At 37.0% G+C, this 20,271-nt stretch overlaps 2 protein-coding genes across 2 annotated transcripts; one reads left to right on the top strand and one right to left on the bottom strand.

Moving 5' to 3' along the window:
- The first annotated feature begins 1,041 nt into the window (after window positions 1-1,041).
- e(r) (enhancer of rudimentary) lies at window positions 1,042-4,646 on the top strand. The gene is made up of 3 exons (XM_034972402.2): window positions 1,042-1,205; window positions 1,281-1,466; window positions 2,366-4,646. The coding sequence occupies exons 1-3, from the start codon at window positions 1,203-1,205 to the stop codon at window positions 2,486-2,488; spliced, it is 312 nt and encodes a 103-aa protein (XP_034828293.1). The 5' UTR covers window positions 1,042-1,202; the 3' UTR covers window positions 2,489-4,646.
- A 1,578-nt stretch (window positions 4,647-6,224) lies between these two features.
- Window positions 6,225-18,930, bottom strand: LOC117985625 (uncharacterized). The gene is made up of 6 exons (XM_034972394.2): window positions 16,384-18,930; window positions 15,529-15,823; window positions 14,889-15,063; window positions 13,492-13,644; window positions 9,922-10,020; window positions 6,225-8,925 (listed from the first exon to the last, which is right to left on the bottom strand). Exons 1-6 carry the CDS (start codon window positions 18,785-18,787, stop codon window positions 8,695-8,697), a joined length of 3,357 nt encoding a protein of 1,118 aa, XP_034828285.1. The 5' UTR covers window positions 18,788-18,930; the 3' UTR covers window positions 6,225-8,694.
- Between the last annotated feature and the right edge of the window lie 1,341 nt (window positions 18,931-20,271).

Below are 20,271 nucleotides of genomic sequence, written 5' to 3'. Positions count from 1 at the left end.
AAAATCATTTCACAAAGCAAAAACAAGTCCGTAATCCGTAGCCGTGGTCAATCGTTCAGGCATGAATCGAGTCACTAAATCAATCCTTAGAATATAGTTATCGAGGTGGTGAAAGGAAATACAGACTACAGAGTCCTGTTATTAAAGCAGGGTCAGATAAATTTAACAGAAATATAAATATTTACTACAGCACACGAAAACATGAAAACTTGGTTATAATTTATTAATGTCATTAAAATTACACCAATGTGCCCGCCATCTATTGACGTCTTTTGTAAACTGTTCTCTATTTGTTTAGCCGTGCTCGCGCTTAGATGGCACCACAAGCGATTTTCAATTTGCGATTTTTTAATGTTCTAGAGTTGCACCCCTATGGACGCGACGTTGACGTCACAGACTATGTATATAGGTTGACGTCTATTTTCAACACCTCGGCCGATTTTCAATCCAAGTTCCAACGTTTACGTTTTAACAAACCTGACATTGGCTAATCTGTGTAAAGCCAGAAGAAGAAAAAAAAAAAAACGTTTACGTTCCATTTTATGAATATGATAAATGATGATAAATTAGTTAAACTTATACATAATTTTAATCTTTTTATCTTCACAGTACAGACTTAATAAACATTGTTCATTTTTTATTGAATTTTACGTTTATGTAGGTAATTATTTCAAATCATGAATGGTTAATTTGAACAAAAAATATATTATTATTTTGAATAATACATTCGCTTTTTGGTAAACTATAAGCAAATAACGAAATGTAGATGAGTTACGTTTAGAAACCACATATTTCATTTAAATCAAAAAGTTAATTTTATTTATTCTTTATTCGAATTATTGGATTTTTCTTATTAATATAGGTAAAAGTATACGTTTTATTTAACGCAATTAATTACCTAGTTCTATTTTTAGTAAGTAAAAACCGTGTGCCTCATTAATTTATTTATTTTCATACATTTCAATTTTTCCATATCAACGTAAACATTCAATGTACTCTGTGACGTAAACTGAACTGAACGCTGTGGGTCGCTGGGTTCACTACAGCCACAGACTACAGTGTAACTACAGCCAACTACAGCTTTTATCGGTGCACTACAGCAAGTGGGAATATTTTTGGAAAATAATAGTTCGGCTGATTTTTTCTAAATTCTATCATTCAAAGTTGTCAGTCGTCTAAGCTTAGATAGATATTTGTATAAAATGGTAAGCAAAACTGATACTTAACATAAAATTTGACTGTAAAAGAAATGGCGCTAATGAAGGTTATATTTTTTTCAGTCTCACACAATTTTGCTAGTTCAGCCGGGTCCTAGGCCTGAAACAAGGACGTATTCGGACTATGAGAGCGTCAACGACTGTATGGAAGGCGTTTGTAAGATATACGAGGAACACTTAAAAAGACGGAATCCAAATACGCCGACGATAACATATGACATTTCTCAATTGTTCGACTTTGTTGATCAGGTAAGCAATTAAAATATCGTTCTCTACAGAAGCAAGTGGGTCACCATATTAAGTGATTACTGCCCATGAACATTTGCAACATTAGAGGAACTGACACTGCAATGCTGGCTTAAGGAATTTGTTGATCTGCCCCTTGGATAATTGCCACTTTTTATTCCAAGAAAACCCTTATTAATGTGATTAATGGGTAGGGGACGAACCCTCAGCCAGGATGCAGAGAGAGATTTTATTGATATTTCGGAGGGTGTACTCAGGAACTTTTCGATCTTGTCCTCATACACCTTTTAAAAATCATACTGCAAGGCTTTGTTGACATTTCATCTACAGCTACATGTACAAAATGTGTTGCATCATCATTTCTCACATGCTTGGCTAAGATTTGGAAAACTCTTCTGCAATCTGTGTTTCTTACCAATTACAACCAGGTATCTTTAAAACTAAGCCAAAAAATAAGCTGTGATAGCCTAGTGGTTAGGACGTCCTCCTTCTAATCGGAGGTTGAGGGTTCGATCCCGGGTATGCACCTCTAACTTTTCAGAGTTATGTGCGTTTTAATTAATTATCACTAGCTTTAATGGTGAAGGAAAACATTGTGAGGAAACCTGCATGCCTGAGAGTTCTCCATAATGTTCTCAAAGGTGTGTGAAGTCTACCAATCTGCACATGGCCAGCGTGGTGGACTATGGCCAAACCCTTCTCACTCTGAGAGGAGACCCGTGCTCTGTAATGAGCCGGTGATGGGTTGATCATGATGATCTTTAAAGCAAGAGTGAATAAGCATCTTCTAGGTAAACATGTCCCATCTTAGACCACATCATCACTTTCCATCAGGTGTGATTGTGGTCTTGATTGGCAATAGTGAATAAACAATATTTTACCCTGTACATTTATATTTACAGTTGGCAGACCTCAGTTGCCTAGTGTACCAAAAATCAACAAACACTTATGCACCGTACAATAAGGACTGGATAAAGGAGAAAATCTATGTATTACTACGCCAGGCAGCCGGACAGAGCGACTGAGTTCACGCCATTTAGTTTACATCTATAAATATTTACCATTGGTATGACTCACATTTTGAATTTTGAATATTATTTTGAGTACATTAAACACACTGATTTTAGGCTTATTTCGTGATTTATGTAAATATTATAATGTATATATTGGGGACGATTCTCTTGTACACAATCACTAAAGTAAATTAACAGGTCTAAATCTGGTGCTATTCTTTTCCACAAGCAATATTATGAAAGGGATCGCAATAGATTTAGAGGTGACATTTTAGTATAGTTTAGATCTTGTGTACAATGGAATTAGCCACAATAGGTACATAGCATTATTAATACGATGATTTCGAATTATCTATATTTTGACCCACCACTGGCTTTTGGTAAGATGTTTGCATTTTAGACTCCCCGCAAATGATACTGACCACAGCCACTGGTAGCTGTCGCGTCCCACGTCCTTTCGTACCACGCAAACGAAGGTGGTCGGTGGCAGCTACAATTTGTAACACTACTACCAATTAGTTACTATTTGTAATTTGCTTCTGTTAAGTAGCAAGTGGCCGCCAGTCGCCACTGACGATGACGTGTCACGGACACGCAGTCGCTAGTGGACGCCACACGTTACACGTTTACAGCAATTCAGCTGGCCGACAGACCCTACAATTTCCCCTGGCCCTTGCCCTATGGTGACTGATTGACTGACTAACTGACTGACTGATCTATCAACGCACAGCTCAAACTACTGGACGGATCTGGCTGAATTTTGGCATGCAGATAGCTATAATGACATAGACTCAGCTAAGAAAGGATTTTTAAAAATTCAACCCCTAAGGGGTTTGAAATTTTGTACGCGGACGACATCGCGGGTATAAGCCCGTTAGAGATATAAGAGAAAAACAAATTCACGCGGAATTTTGAAAAACCCTATATTCGCGCCAACCATTTGGGCTAGAATTCGCGATATTACGAATCATTTGCCGAATTACGATAGTGGAACCGTACCAATAGGTATAGGAAATAGCACTGTACAAAAAACTTGATAAAAACTTTCCTTCACATGAAAACTTGTGATTAATGAAACTGAAATGTACAATACGATTTCAATTATCAAATTGATAGAAATTAAAAATTTCAATAGTCCAATGATATAAAATTAATGTACATCGACTTTTAGAAGGAGATAGCAGATTTGTAGAGCGTTGTCTCTGTCGTTGTAACCGACAAAACGTCATATATAATAAATAAAATCTTTTTATTCAAAGCAACTATGGCTCAATTTGTTAGTAGACTAACTTAAACACTAATGTTAGTAACTACTACTATATTAGTGGCAAAAAGACAGGTTTTTTTTTACATTTACATATAGGTATGAGTGACAATGCTCTACAAAGCCGAAATGTCAATCTAAAGGCCGATGTACATTAATATCTGTGTGTCCATAGTTAAGCAAAATACCTAACAGAGAGTTTCCACTATGCTGCACTCTAGCAAATAAAGTTTGACAAGCAAGCTTTTCCTGCGGGGTGATTCGCTAACTCAGTGTCTAACACTATATGTGTGTGTGTGTATATACTTTATTGCACCACAGAAACACAAATGACAGGTTACAAAAAGAAATCTTAATAAGTAGGTACAAAAAGGCGGTCTTATCGCTAAATAGCGATCTCTTCCAGACAATATGATAGCCACCGGGCTAATTTGACATTTATTTTTAATCCATTGAAGGTTTTCTATGAAAAAGCATTTTACTATCACTCGGTGAAACAGCAATGTAGAAACAACTAATGTCGAATGAGATTGGTGGCTATCATTCAGTGTTAGACACAGAGTTAGAGAATCAGCGCATTGGGCTGAGTAAGAGGAGTTGATTCGTAGTGTGCTCTAATCACGTTTTTTAGCTTTCATTCAAATATTAACCAATCAAATTCCAAAAAGACCACTATAAAAACTCATTTTCAAATGAGAGCTAAACTACGTTTTTATGGGGATATGCCTATAGGGGGAAGAGGGACAGAAACATTGGTCGATGCTTTTGTAAAAGTAAGACAGAAAAACTTTTTTTTTTTTCAAAGTACAAACATGGACTTGTGCGTTTCTGTTACTTTCTTTTCAGTCTGTTGATTCTAATAATAAGTTAAAGAATTAAGATTAAGAATAAAAAAATTACTAGTAAGTTTTGGTTTTTTATTAAAATCCGCATAAAATATTCTTGATTAATAACCAATTACGAAAAGACGAAATATAAGGCTGAGATCTATAGAGTGCACTTTGACTTTGCTAAGACGAAGACACGAGTTTTAAAACGAGACAGAGTTATATCACTCACATAAATCTGTCTCGTTTTAACACAATCTTAAGTCTGGGCAAAGTCAAAGTGCGCTCTATAGATCTCAGCCTAAGCCTTTGTTCTCCAACAGCGCCCCCCTGTCAATGTCATTCAAGTGCCAAGAGAGCCGTGTCGCACTGTAAAGGTGTTTAAGAATGTGAGTAGGTTTTCAAAACTAGAAGGAAACAAAATAAAATACAAGACAAGGAGTACACATAAAACAAATATTTATTTTCTGTGACAAAGACAATTAATTTTTTTGTTGAAAATTTTGGTAAATTCTTAAAATACCTAATAATAATAATAATAATTTTAATTAATTGTCTATAAACTTTACATTAGGTACAGCTAATTAATAAAACACACGACGTAACTTCTACAACTACCTTTTCCTTTTCTTATAAATTATAAAATAAAGTGCATCTATAAATGTTTAAGCATGTAACTTAAATATACATATTTTTAAGTTACAAATTGTAACAAATGGTTCTTAAAATCTAAGTACAGGACGCGGCCTAAAGTAATATACATCGCCCTTTAGAAGGAGATAGCAAATTTGAAGAGTACTGTCTCTTTAGTTGAGACCGACAAAACGTCATATAGATATAGGTATGAGTGACAGAGACAACGCTCTACAAAGCCGTAATGTCATTCTAAAGGCCGATGTACATTACTTTCGGCCGCGTACAGTAATATATTATTTTAATATATTTTTTACAAAGTTGGTTTTATTGATACTCATGCAGTCCCAGATTAAAGAAAAAACCTAGACGGAACGTGTGTTGAGTCAATTCAAAGTGTGGTATAAGACTGCAGACCTGTAACTAGTGCTATCCTTTTCAAAATGGTTCCTGAGGAAAAGGATAGCACTGGATAGGTATATATTTATGAAAACCTGTTTAGTTTAGAGATTTAGATACAAGTAGCACAAATGGCACGATTTACGTACTTTAGTTTTCCTGTTTGATTGAAAGTTAAACAAATAGCAGAAACCCTTTCGGAGAAACGCGTAAGCGACGGCGGCGGCCTGTCGCTTCGGACCTTCCTGAGTTAAGTTTTTCACTCGCATCGCGATATCGTCGTCAGTTCGCGGCAACAAGGTACAGTAGCCGACAGGAAATATTGTACATCGACCTTTAGAAAGAGATTTCGGCTTTGTAGAGCGTTGTCTCTGTCACTCTACCTATGTGAAGTTTTGTCGGTCTCAACGACAGAGACAGGCTCTACGAAACCGTTATCTTTTTCTAAAGGTCGATGTACAATATTTCCTACCGACTATTGTAGTATTTACGCATTTCAACAAAGAGCTAGGTATAGGCAGAAAATATTGTACATTTAGAGTTACCTTTAGAGTGAGATAGCGATTTCGTAGAGCGTTGTCTCTGTCGTTGAGACCGACAAAACGTCACATAGGTATGAGTAACAGAGACAATGGGGCTGATTCTCTAGTACACAATCTCTAAACTAAACTAAATTAACAGGTCTAAATCTAGTGCTTTCCTTTTCCGCAAGCAACATTATGAAAGGGATAGCAATAGATTTAGACGTGATATTTTAGTTTAGTTTAGAGGTTGTGTACAAAGGAATTAGCCACATTGCTTCACAAAGCCAAAACCTTACTCTAAAGGTCGATGTACAATATTTTCTGCCGCCTACTGTACTTGTTTACCTTGTAAATAAACTATGGAAAACTAAAACAGAGAAAATGCGGCATTGGTGTAATGTGAAAACACTATAAAACAAACAAAAGGCAAATTAAAAATTTATTATAACAACACCTATAAACTAACTCTGCCAAATATCTAATAGATCCAATGTATAAATATATTACAACATGATATTTATCAAGTATATTTTAAATAACTACATAGGTACATAATAACTTTAAAATTATTTATCTATTCGATTATACACCACATGACTTTGAAAAAAAAAATGTAGGTATAAGTCCGTCAAATTGCTATTTGACGGATTTTTATTTCGACGTCAGCCGAAATAAAAATGTACCATCCGCTCGAAACTTCAGTCTAGTGCTGAAGTCACTAAAATGCGCATTAGAAATTTGCGGGGACTTATGGCGCCGTGTGCTTCGTATGGGATTTCACATAATAAGTATTATCACTAACGTTGATAAAATTCGAGTATCGAAGCACAATAGCGTCAGAGTAAAATAGACCTAAAGCTACTTAATTTAAAGTCAAAAATTCAGTACCATACATATTTATTTCAAAATGTTTCCGCTTGGAGCGCTAGCTGTGATGTGATATATGGGCGAACTTGAGCCTTAAAATAAGACATCGAAGGTTCATTTTACTTTAACACTGAAGTTAGATGGAAAAAGAAGTAAAAAGGAAATATAAAAGTTCAAAAATAATTTTGGAATGGCGCATAATTTTATATTAGAACATTTTTCCCGAACGCCAAAGTGGCTTGCACAAGTCAATAGTTATCGGTTAGATTAATAATTTTTAAGTTATCATTCAATTTAAATTCAGAAGAATAGAATTAGTATTTAATTTACTACATATTTATTTTATCGACTTACCGCCGTACGCAGAGTCGTTAATCGTTGCTTAAGATTGAGTTAAAACGAGACAGATTTATGTGAGAGATATAGCTCTGTCTCGTTTTAACTAAACTTAATTAGTAACGATTAAGCAACTCTGAGTATTGTTTTCCAATATTTACCTAACACCTAGAAAACTTGTTAATAGGCGTGTTATACTAGCAAGATCAAAAACTTATTTGGAATATTCGACTTATATTATTTTATATTATTATACCTTCTTCACTAAATAATTAATTATTTAAACCCTTATTTAATTTTGTGTAAAAATTCGGGAACTAACTTTTTATTTTGACTTTCAATACTCTTGTGTAGATTACGATTTGTGATAATCGATTACAAATTTTACCTATAAAAATCGGATATTAAATCGATTGCATAAAAACAGAATATAATCCAACGAAAATAATATAACTACATACAATGGAAATAAATCAAACTCACATACGTTATGAAAATCAATGTGATAACAAATCGATCATCCAATAACTGATTCGCATAAATCGATTCCTAACAATCAAGTATTACAAAAACGAATAATAAAAAATCGACTTACTAAATCGATTAATAAAAAATTTATACATAACAATCGATTTTATATTGCCCCTTTTTCTTCAAATCGCATAAGGAGTGTACTTGGCGTTTATCTAAGGTTGAGATCTATAGAGCGCACTTTGACTTTGCTCAGACTTAAGATTGAGTTAAAACGAGACAGACTTATGTGAGAGATATAGCTCTGTCTCGTTCTAATAATGTCTAAGCAAAGTCAGAATGCGCTCTATAGATCTTACCCTATGTCTTGAGATTTTCGCAGTCAGCATTTGACTTTGAAGTCCTCGAGATTGCTATGGTTCGATTATTATTCTACAAATAGTTTATTAAAAATCAATTTTCAACAATAATAAAATTACTATTGAAAAAGCGATACACAAAATCGATTTAAAAAAAAAAACGATTTTAAACAATTTATTCTGAATAGGATTATATTTTTCTATTTTACCTTTGTGGTGTACTTTGTACATGATTGTTTTCTAGTCTTTCAGCCGTACTCAGTGTCGCTTAATCGTTACTTAAGTTTAGTTTAAACGAGACAGAGCTATATCTCTCACATAAATCTGTCTCGTTTTAACTCAATCTTAAGTAACGATTAGCGACTCTGAGTACGGCAGTTTACCTTGCATCTTGCAAGGGGCGCGAATTTGAAATCCATCACGTTGCCACGGTTATGATTTTTATACAAATCGACTATTAAAAATCGATTCTTAGTAATCGATTCACTAAATCGATTAATAAAATATATTGATGCACAAAACTCGATTGTAAAACGGTTTATTCGGAATCGGACTGCCCCTTTTTCTTCCTCTTGCCTTTGGGGTGTACTTTGTACATGTGTTTTCTCAAGTCTTTGAGCTTTAGGTACTTGCAAGGGCACTGTTTGCAGACGAACTTGAAGTCCTCCGGGTTGCCATGGTTACGCATCGCGTGGCGGTCGCGGATCGCCTCCGAGATGAACGAGCGGTGGCACGTCGAGCACTCGAACGGTTTTGACGTACTGTGCGACTGCAAAATGACAAAAAAAAACCGGTCAAGTGCAAGTCGGACTCCGTTCTGTCGAAGGGTTCCGTACATACGTCCATTGAATAAAGAAATAACACTTTGATCCCACACCTAGCCCACTCGTATAGTGCACTCGTGCAAGCTAACGATGGACAACGCCATCTATAAGTGATTTAGTAAACTAATTATTCGGGAACACATTTTTTTGTGATGTAACCACAAATTCACGGCTTTCGGATTTTTCCTTTGCTATAAGACCTACCTGCCTGCAAATTTCATAATTATTTTATACATGTCTCACACCTGGCTTTACTCATGATTCTTGGACAACGGGAAATACCCTAAGTATAGGTTTTCTTGACAGACACGACGGACAGACAACAAAGTGATCCTATAACGGTTCCTTTTTCCTTTTGAGATCATCATCATCATCAACCAATAGACGTCCACAGCTGGACATAGGTCTCTTGCAGGGACTTCCACACGCCACGGTCTTGCGCCGCCTGGATCCAGCGGCTCCCTGCGACTCGTCTCATGTCGTCCGTCCACCTAGTGGGAGGTCTTCCAACACTGCGTCTTCCGGTGCGAGGTCGCCATTCTAGCACCTTGGGACCCCAACGTCTATCGGTTGTACGAAATGTGCCCTGCCCAACACGCACTGTTCAAGACTTTGGTCTTCAAGCACTGAGGAATTTAGGACAAGAAGACATCTCGAAGCTTCCTGAACGCAGCCGAACCGAGTTGGATTCGGCGGTTGACCTCTTTCTTGAAATTGGACCTACCCAACTGGATTGTGTGTCCTAGGTATATATACTCGTCTACAATTTCGAGTGCAGAGCTCTCAACGATTACTGGGTGGGGCCGGACATAAGCGTTAGATACGTTAGACCTTTTGAGGTACGGAACCCTAAAAAAGACCTTGGCGACGCCTTGCGGTTTGTTAGTAAACTGGCGAGGGGGGAACTACCGAGCTAGCTTTAGACGGATGCAGATACTCACGACTTTCAAATGTCTCTTCAGGCTGGAGTTGGTTCCGAAGCTCGTGTTGCAAATCTCGCACAGGTACGGTCTCTCGTTGCGGTGCGTTCTCTCGTGCACCTTTCGAGTACAACCACAGGGTATTATAGCGCATTCAATATTAACTGGCTGTTAGAAGCTGTGGCAGCCTAGTGGTTAGGACGTCCGCCTTCCAATCGGAGGTCGGGGGTTCGATCCCGGGCACGCACCTCTAACTTTTCGGAGTTATGTGCGTTTTTAAGTAATTAAAATATCACTTGCTTTAACGGTGAAGGAAAATATCGTGAGGAAACCTGCATGCCTGAGAGTTCTCCATAATGTTCTCAAAGGTGTGTGAAGTCTGCCAATCCGCACTTGGCCAGCGTAGAAGACTATGGCCAAAACCCTTCTCACTCTGAGAGGAGACCCGTGCTCTGTAGTGAGCCAGCGATGGGTTGATCATGAATATTAACTGGCGTGTTTCCACTTGAGGCCGCGGCTAAGTGAATCGCGGAACAAAGGGGTAGAAGGGTCAGAAAAATTATGAAAGTGGTTAATTCTTGCTGAAAACAAGCTGTGACAGCCTAGTGGTTAGGACTTCCTGATCGGAGTGATAGAAATTAATTTATTTCCTTTGCCTTTAAAAATATCTAGTCTATCTAAGCGAATCTATGGTAATAGAGTAAAGAGTTAGTTTAAGATATTTAAGAAAAATAAAGTTGTCTGTGGTCTATTGGACGCCAAGTAAAATGGTTTCATTTTAATGATCCGTAAAATTAAAAACTAATATACAATAAAACTCAACATGGTAGCAGACCAGTGGTTCCGATAAACGTAAAAATAAATAATAAAACACCTATACCGTAAAAATAATAAACATAAAACTGTGTAAGAAAAAGTTGTGAGTTGTGAAAACTCGTGAAAACCAAAATGGAGGAAAAAGACGAAATTTCTCGTATACAAAGGCTTACAAATGAAAAAACGTTTACCTTATGGAAATTTCAAATAGATATTCATCTCCGAAGTACTGATTTGTATGAAATCACACTTGATCCGACAGACAAAACGTACACCTCCAAAGAAGAAATAAAAAAAGATGCCCAAGCTAAAAAAATTATCACCAGTACAGTTGACCGTAAACACCTACCATTATTACTATCATGCAGTACTGCATCTCAAATGTATAACAAGCTATGCTTTATCTTCGAAAAGAAAAGTGACCAACAAAAATGTAATACTTTACAAGAATTCTTCCAATATTCTTATAACAAACAACATGATATGACCTTCCATATTAGCTCGCTTGAAAACATAGCATACCAACTGAATTGTCTTGGTGAACAAATAAATGAAAACATGCTCATTTCAAAAATTCTGTCCACATTACCTGAGCAGTACAATAGCTTCATAACAGCATGGGAATCAACTATAACCTCTGACAAAACTATTAACAATTTAATTTCAAGAATATTAGCTGAAGAAAAGCGCTTGTCAAACACGAATAATACTGAAAATGTTGCATTTAAAGCCTATAATAAAAACAATAACAATAGAAAGTTCAAATCTTGCAAATTTTGTCATAAAAATAATCACTTAGAAAAAGACTGCTTTCATAAAAACAAGAAACCTTTTTGCACTGTCTGTAAGAAGAACAATCATCAAGAAAAAGATTGCTTCTGGAAAAAGAAACAAGTATCTTTTCTGGCCGTCAATGAAAATTTCATAATCGATTCAGGCTGTACCAGTCACATGACAAATAACGACTTAATATTACATAATAAAAAACAATGTGAAATAGAAATAAAAACCGCAGAAAAGAATAACACAATAACAGCAAGTAATATAGGCACAATAGAAACTAAAAACTGCAACTTTGATGATGTGCTTTATGTTCCAAAACTTGAAAAAAACTTACTGTCAGTTAATGCTATAACGGAGAAAGACGGAGTTGTCATATTCACAAAAGATAATGTTATTATTAAAAAGGACGATGAAATAATACTACAAGGCGAAAAAAATATTAAAGGTTTATATAACATAAATATCAACACAAATACTGAAGAAAATGTCTTGATTTCATATAAAAAAGAAACAGCTGAAAAGTGGCACCGTAGATATGGCCATCCTGGAAAAGAAACATTGAAAAATATTATTAAATCAGTAAATGGCATAAATATAACAAGTCAGGAAATAGATACACTTACCTCTACTTGTGACATATGTATGAAGGCAAAACAAACAAGAATACCATTTCATACTAGACAAAAATCTGAAAGAAAATTACATACAATACACACAGATGTGTGTGGGCCGATTTCACCCATAACGTGGGATGAAAAGAAATATATATTAACATTTATTGATGACTATACAAATTATACTCAAGTCTATCTATTATCTAATAAAAGTGAAGTATTTATGTATTTAAAACAATACGTTCAAGAAATGGAAAGACACACAAACCAAAAAATCAGCATCATACGCTGCGATGGTGGTGGAGAATATTCTAGTAATAACCTGAAAGAATGGTGTAAAAACAAAGGTATAAAAATAGACTATACAATACCCTACAGTCCACAACTTAACGGCAAAGCTGAACGTTTTAACCGCACCTTGATGGAGAAAGCACGAGCTATGCTATATGAATCTAACCTAGAATTTGAAATGTGGGGCGAAGCTGTACTGTCAGCAACCTACTTGTTAAACAGAACTCCACGAGATAATCAAACACTAACTCCAATAGAAATGTGGTCAAATAAAAAACCAAATGTGACAAATATTCAAATATTCGGTTCAGAAGTCTATACAAAAATATTAAAACCCCTAAAAAAATTAGACGAGAGAAGTGAAAAACTTATAATGATTGGATACGCTCCGACTGGATATAGACTCTGGAATTCTGAAAACAGAGAAATAATAATAAGAAGAGATGTCAAATTTGTTCAAAGCAAAAAAGAAGTAAAAAGTAATAACCTAGAAAATGATGAAGATATAGTTGAATTAACTCATAGCTCATTACAAAATAAAGAAAATATGGAAAAAAGAAAATTGTGTAAAAGACAAAGGAAACAAAATTAGGGGAGTGTGATAGAAATTAATTTATTTCCTTTGCCTTTAAAAATATCTAGTCTATCTAAGCGAATCTATGGTAATAGAGTAAAGAGTTAGTTTAAGATATTTAAGAAAAATAAAGTTGTCTGTGGTCTATTGGACGCCAAGTAAAATGGTTTCATTTTAATGATCCGTAAAATTAAAAACTAATATACAATAAAACTCAACACGGAGGTCGGGGGTTCGATCCCGGGCACGCACCTTTAACTTTTCGGAGTTATGTGCGTTTTTAAATAATTAAATATCACTTGCTTGTGAAGGAAAACATCGTGAGAAACCCTGTGTGCCTGAGAGTTCTCCATAATGTTATCGAAGGAAGCAAATCGTTAGCGAGGGTGGTAGGTAGACGGTTTTCGCCCAAAACCCTAAGCCTTTTCACCCTAAGAGGAGATCCGTGCTCTGTAGTAAGCCAGCTATAGGTTGATGATAATGATGGTTAATTGGGGTTAAACTGCAGAATACCTGTAAGCTGTAGGACTCGAAGAACCCTTTCCCGCAGTAGGTACAGCGGAACGTGGCTCCGCGCAATGCGCGCTCGTGTGTTTTCGAGTGTACGTTGAGCAACATCGCCGACCCGAACTTTTTGGGGCATTGCGGGCACGCGTGTGTTTTTTCCTGAAACGTTACATCACTTTAGAAATATAAGAAACTCGCTGACCCGCTGGGTGATTACGTATCTCGTGACAGGCTTGCGACAGGCGTAAATCTCGCGATCATTGCTGTTAAACATCCGGCTAGAGAGAGACAGCAATAGCCACAAAGCAAAATAAGAAGAAAAAGAAGAGAGACAGCAAATGAACTGTCGCATTGCTACTGCTGTCGCTACTGCAGCGTTTTACGTAATCAGCCCGCTGGCCTGACTTCCCTCAAGTGGATTTTTTGAAAATCAGTGAAGGGATAAAATTTCCAAAAATTCTTTGTTTAGACACATACTTTATCATTTTAACCGAAAGCTCAAATACCAATTTTTATCGATATAACTTGAATAATAACGAACTTTCATACAAACATTCACCCCCGATTTAATTCCCTTAAAGGTGAAATTTCAAAAAAAAAAAACTTAGTGGGTGCCTACATCACAAAAGGAACTTCCTGTCAAAATTTCAAGTTTCTAACCTTAGCAGTTTAGGTTGTGTTGATAGATCAATCAGGACAAGTCTTTTTATATGTAGAGATAAAGCTAACACCAACAGTAGGTACCCTGCTTTATCGCTGGATGAAAGCAGAGCGTAGTTACGAGTGGTAAGTATAATATATACTTATAAGTCCCGCAAATTGCTAATGCGCGTGGCCGCCATTTTAGTGACGTCAGCACTAGACTGAAGTTTCGAGCTGATGATATATTTTTACTTAAATATTCGTCAAATGACGTCATTTCGTAGTTGAGACAAGGTTCCAGCGCAATAGCAATTTGCGGGACTTATACCAGATGCGTGTCGCGATGTGTGGCCGGCGAGTGAGGGTTCTTGAATCGCTTAGGGCAGTTTGAAACTGATAGTCATTGTCGCATATAAATTGCTGCGGTAGTCCACATTCTCAACATTCGTAACGCGTAGATGTAGCAATACTCAGCAGATGCGTGTCGCGATGTTTAGCCAGCAAGTGAGGGTTCTTTAATCGCTTAGGGCAGTTTGAAACTGGTGGCCATTGTCGCACATAAATTGCTGCGGCAGTCCACAGTCTCGACATGACGCATTACATATGTAGCAATACTAACCAGATGCGTGTCATGATATTTAACCAACGAGTGCGGGTGCTTGAATCGCTTAGGGTAATTTCAAACTGGAAGCCATTGTCGCACTCAAATTGCTGCGGCAGTCCACATTCTTAACATAACGCGTAGATGTAACAATACTCACCAGATGTGTGTCGCGGTGCTTAGCCAGCGAGTGCGGGTGCTTGAATCGCTTAGGACAGCTGTCGCACTGGTAGCCAGACTCGCACGTATGAGTTGCCATGTGAGCGCGCAACGCCATCCAACCTAGCATGGTCTTGCCACAGATCTTGCAATCGCGGACTCGTGTTGGGTGGTATCTATGATCGTAATAAAAGCAACATTACAAAAAAATAAACCAAGCGAAACAAGTGTTACATTTTTGATACAACTTTTGGCCTTCATAAGTCTCTGGTGTCAGAACGACTTCAAAGATCCCCCTTTAATAGTATCTACTAAGATGATCCCCTTTAATATCTGTCATGAAAAAGCGCTTTTAGCACCCCTGGAGAGAAAGCTTTCGGCAACCCTCTGTCCCCCCTCTTATCCTTATGCAATTCTATTCTTCTGTTTGCTCAGTACAAAGATAAATCATGCTAAATCCAACCATAAGACCATAGCGGTACAGTTCTTGTTCACAAAATTTGGAACAAAGCAGAAGACTTTTATGAAGTGTAGTGCCCTGAAAGCTTCAAACACAATTATTCTGGCAGATGACTCTTTTCATCTTGCATAAGCCAGAATTGTGTAAGGTTAGTCAGAAAAGAGGAATCAAATCAACTTACCTCTGCCGATGGTTCTTCAGACTGGCCTTGGCAAGAAACACCTTGTCACAATCCCTGCAGTTGAACTTTCTCCCCGGCACAGACACGTCACTCACTTCACTCAGATTCATCCTCTCTATCACTCTCGCCTCTTTTCGTATCTGCTTTCGCAACTCCTTTTCTTTCTGCAACTCCATTCTCTTCTCATTGGTCAGCCCAAAGGAGTGCCATTTTGTGTGAATTAGGAACCTCTTTGGGTGATTGAAGTAGAGATTGCAGTGAGGGCATTCTAAATACGCTCCTTCGATTGCTGCTCCTACAAAAGAAACCAAAAAAATATGGGTTGTTAAAAGGGCTAACTATAACTAGCCTTTCTCTTGAAAAAAGCATATTATAAAATCGAAGATCATAATGAATGATGAAAAGGCGTGGAATTGACTTGCAGCTCGCTCCAGGAATGCACATGACTGCAATTGCTTGTATCTATACTAATATTATAAATGCGAAAGTTTATTTGTTTGTTTATCCGTCCTTCACACCCTAAATAAGCAATCAATCGATTTGATTTTTGGCATAGAGATAGTTGAAAAGAGAGAGTTGAGAGAGTACCATAGGCTACGTTTTATTCTGGAAAATTTTGATTTCTGGAATAAAAACCACTCTTTGGTGTACCCACGGAAATTTTAAAAACTTAAATCCACGTGGACATAGTCGCTGGCATCAGCCAGTACGGTATAATATTGTACGGCACGCGGACAAACAGACAGCAGAGTAACATTAATAGGGCTCCATTTTACCATTTGGGTTAAAGCACCCTAAGGCACCTTAGTAACAAATGAGGAACATGCAAGCAAACAATAAGTTAATAATATTTACCATTCCTGATAACTTCCTTGGCAACTGTAATACTGGTCTCAGAATCAATAATATCATGATTCTCCATATCCTCACTTTGGATTCCAAAAACATCCCTGTAAAACGGATTCAAATGTTCCACATCAACGAGATTGGGTACAATCTCAACTTTCACGACAACTCCCTCGTCAGACTTATCTTCTGTTTTAATATCATTTTCATTTAACAGATCCGTTGGTTTGACATCCTCATCTGATGAGGATTCTTCACTCTCAGATTTTACATCCTCAATTACTACATTATTTGTTTTTATTGTTGGTTCCTGACTTTGGTTAGTAGCTTCATTATTAACATCATCAGTTTCAATTTCTGATTCACTCTCATCATTACTTTCATTTTTATCATCCATTTCCTCATCTTCATTTGCGTTATCATCCAATTCGTTGCTAGTGTTTGCATTGGATTCATCAGTTTTGTCGCAATTTGATAAATTATCAATACTGGAATCGCCTTCACCCGTTGTGTTGCTGTTGTTGATATCACTTTTATTTAAACTGTCATTCTCTGCATCTTTTACTTCCGGCGTGTCTTTTACTACATTCTGTTCAGAATCTGTAGATTTACTTGGATATGAGTTTGATGAACTTTTTCTTGAATTTGACGAATGTGAGAGTATATTTTCAATCATCTTGACGGTATTCTCCAAACTTCGGCGCCTAGAATCTTGGTCTTTATAGAATCTTAATTCCGAGTTAACACTTTGGTAATTCGTTATTAAATTTTCAGGTTTTGGTAAATCAGTGTTTGCGTTTTCAGGTTTTTGAGTCTTAGACAAAATGGCTTCTAGATTTTGTGACCTAGCCTCTTTGTCCTTATAATATCTTAGATCGGAATTTTCCAACCTTTGTGGTTGTGGGTCATTCTTATACATACTCAAGTCAGAACTAACTTTTGTCAAATTTGCTGTTATATCTGCATGTGTTTGTGGGAATTTTTGCAATGCGTCTACATCAATTTGTGGTCTTGACTTTGTTTCACTAAGAAATCTATGTTCAGAAGTAGGATTCGAGAAATTAATGTTCAAATTCTCAGGTTTTGAGAAGCTAGTGTTCAAATTCTCAGGTTTTGAGAAACTAGTGTTCAAATTCTCAGGCTTTGAGAAACCAGTGTTCAAATTCTCAGGTTTTGAGAAATTAGTATTTAAATTCTCAGGTTTTGAGAAATTAGTGTTTAGATTTTCCGGTTTTTGAGTTTTAGCTAATATCATTTCCAGATTTTGTGACCTGGATTCTTTGTCCTTATAATATCTGAGATCTGAATTAACACTTGGAAAAGATGCATTTAAGTTTTCAGGTTGCGGCTTGACAAGAATCTTTTCTAAATTCTGGGGTAGTTGGCTTGAATCCTTATACATTCTTGGATCTGATGTCATGCTTGCGAAATTGGTGTTTAAGTTACTTGGTAGATGAAACCGTGGCAAGGCATCATTACTCTGGGCCCTTATCTCGTGATCCTTATAAAATCTATGATCTGCACTTAAATTCTGGTAGTTACTGTTCAAGTTACTATGTTTTAGAGACTTGGATAAATCTAACTCACTCTCCCGATATCTACCGTCCAGACTCAGCTGTGATTTTATACTGTTTGCAGTGTCATAGTATGGATGCTTGTCTTTTGTCCTCTGGAGTTGCACACTGAGATCGTTATTTATATTTACACCGCTAGTATCATGTTTTTGAGGGATGAGAGATTTTGCCGTGGCAGTTTCTAAGTATGGTCGAGTGAAATTATGCATTTTCTGCTTATTACTCAAGTCAATTTGTTCCGAGTAGTGCGGACTCAGCGCTGCACGCTCTTTACTGATATTTGGATCAAGAAAATGCCGGACATCATCAGTTTTGGGTTTTGCACTCAAATCTAAATTGTAGTCAGCGTACGGTCGGTAGCTAGGGTTCAAGTTGTAGTGATAGTTAACGTCCATACCCATTTGTTTGTGAAAAGCCTTTGTGTGCACTTGAGGTACATTTAGCATGCTCTTATTGAAACTCTGTTCGCTCACATCAGGTTTGCCGTATTGAGCGAAGCCTAGCATGGCATGCTCGCTCTGCATATTCAGATTCATAGGCAACATATTATTCTGCCAGCTGTCGGGGATCGAACTTTGGGCAATCGAATTTTGTTGAAAACCAACATGGTGAAAATTTTGAAATGGGCTCAAACCTGCGTTCATATTCAACCCGTAGGTCGGATAATCCGGTAAGTGAAAGTGCGGGTTCGCCGTCTGAGGCGACTGTTGCGGGATTTTTGCCAAGTTGTTCAAGTTATTCCCGATATTCATCCTTCCACTCATAGAGGTCATGTTTGGTTGCGGATTCACATTCACCGGCACGTCGTTCGGCCCGAACGGGCCCGTGTTATGTAACATTTTTGATTACAAAACGCTCACTGGAAACTTTTCACCTTAAATGTATTTTATGAGTTAAATTCACAATATAAACAGCTCTGACGAGAGCCATTTTGACATTTTCTATTCGATTACCACTTTGCAACGCCTGTAGAAAAATATTAACCGGCTGCAGAATTAGTGCTTTGCTGGTCCATAAAAAATAGGTATTCACATCCTTTTCTAATCAATACGATAGGTGTTAGAAAGAAAGAAATAGCACAGTTTGAACATTTGTCTTCTAAAATTGTTCAGGTTATAAGGCATAGGCCATAGACAATTTTAGTTCTCAAACCTCACAGTGTAAAAAATTACGGGTTTTGGTTATGGAGGTATCACATGCTTGCAACTACCTTGCGATAAACAACAGCAATCTGAGGGCTGGGCCATAAAAGTACCAAAGAGTTACAATCAAGGTACAATCTAGGGATGTCAGAATGTATCAATATTGATTTCGATATATCGAATAAAAAGTATCGATGTAGTAACTGGTAAGATTTTATAAGAATATTGCCTAGTCTAGCACATTATTAAATGAATAATTAGTATCTAGTTAAATGGGTCTTTTTCTTCTTCTTATTTTGCTATAATATGGCTTTTAGTAGTGCCACACCAACACAATGCCAATGTCACGTAAAAAGGAATTTGTTAGTTCACCCCTTGAATAAACCCATGTTGTAATCAAGTTGGTTCCACAGTTTGCGTATGTGCGTGGAGAAAAGGATCTGTGCCACAAGTAGTCGAACTGCACCAGGCACCCAGGTGGTGAGGGTGATATTGCTTATGGTGGCGTACGGTGTGGTTGTAGGAAAAGGAGTTTGCAAGGTATTATAATTTTACTATCGCCAATATAATATTCTTAGTAATAAGTTTTGTCTACATGTAAATAATATATATACTAGTCTACCAATCCACACGTGGCCAGCGTGGTAGACTATGGCCAAAACCCTTCTCACTCTGAGAGGAGACCCGTACTCTGTAGTGAGCCGGTGATGGGTTGATCATGATGATGATGAAATATATATAGATTAACTACCTGTATCGCCAAAAAACATCGAACTATCGAAAACAAATATCGATATTTCTACACAGCGATATTTTACAAGCCTAGTGAAACCACAGTTGCACAGCTATGAAGCCTCAACAGCTCAACCGGTAAAGGAGTGGACTGAAAACCGAAAGGTCGATGGTTCAAACCCCGCCCGTTGCACTATTGTCGTACCTACTCCTAGCACAAGCCTGACGCTTAGTTGGAGAGGAAAAGGGAATATTAGTCATTTAACATGGCTAATATTCTTTAAAAAAAAAAATAAAAAAAAAAGCTGCTCGATTGCGGGAAAACTGCATCAATCATTATTACAGTCGCAATCGTTGTGATTGGCTGAATATATGGCATTCTTATTGCAACAATGCATTGTAGCCAATAGTAAGCGAGCATTAACAAATCAGAGATGATTGCGATCGTG

Source organism: Maniola hyperantus, chromosome 9 (genome assembly GCF_902806685.2).
Source record: "Maniola hyperantus chromosome 9, iAphHyp1.2, whole genome shotgun sequence".
Classification (NCBI taxonomy): Eukaryota; Metazoa; Arthropoda; class Insecta; order Lepidoptera; family Nymphalidae; genus Maniola; species Maniola hyperantus.
This window is presented reverse-complemented; position numbering and strand designations above follow the sequence as displayed.

Coding starts and splice junctions, on each gene's coding strand:
- LOC117985625 (XM_034972394.2), bottom strand. CDS start 18,787: ATGTTACATAACACGGGCCCGTTCGGGCCGAACGACGTGCCGGTGAAT. Junction 15,064..15,528: donor CTGAAGAACCATCGGCAGAG/GTAAGTTGATTT, acceptor TTACGATCATAG/ATACCACCCAACACGAGTCC. Junction 10,021..13,491: donor TCGAGTCCTACAGCTTACAG/GTATTCTGCAGT, acceptor TGTACTCGAAAG/GTGCACGAGAGAACGCACCG.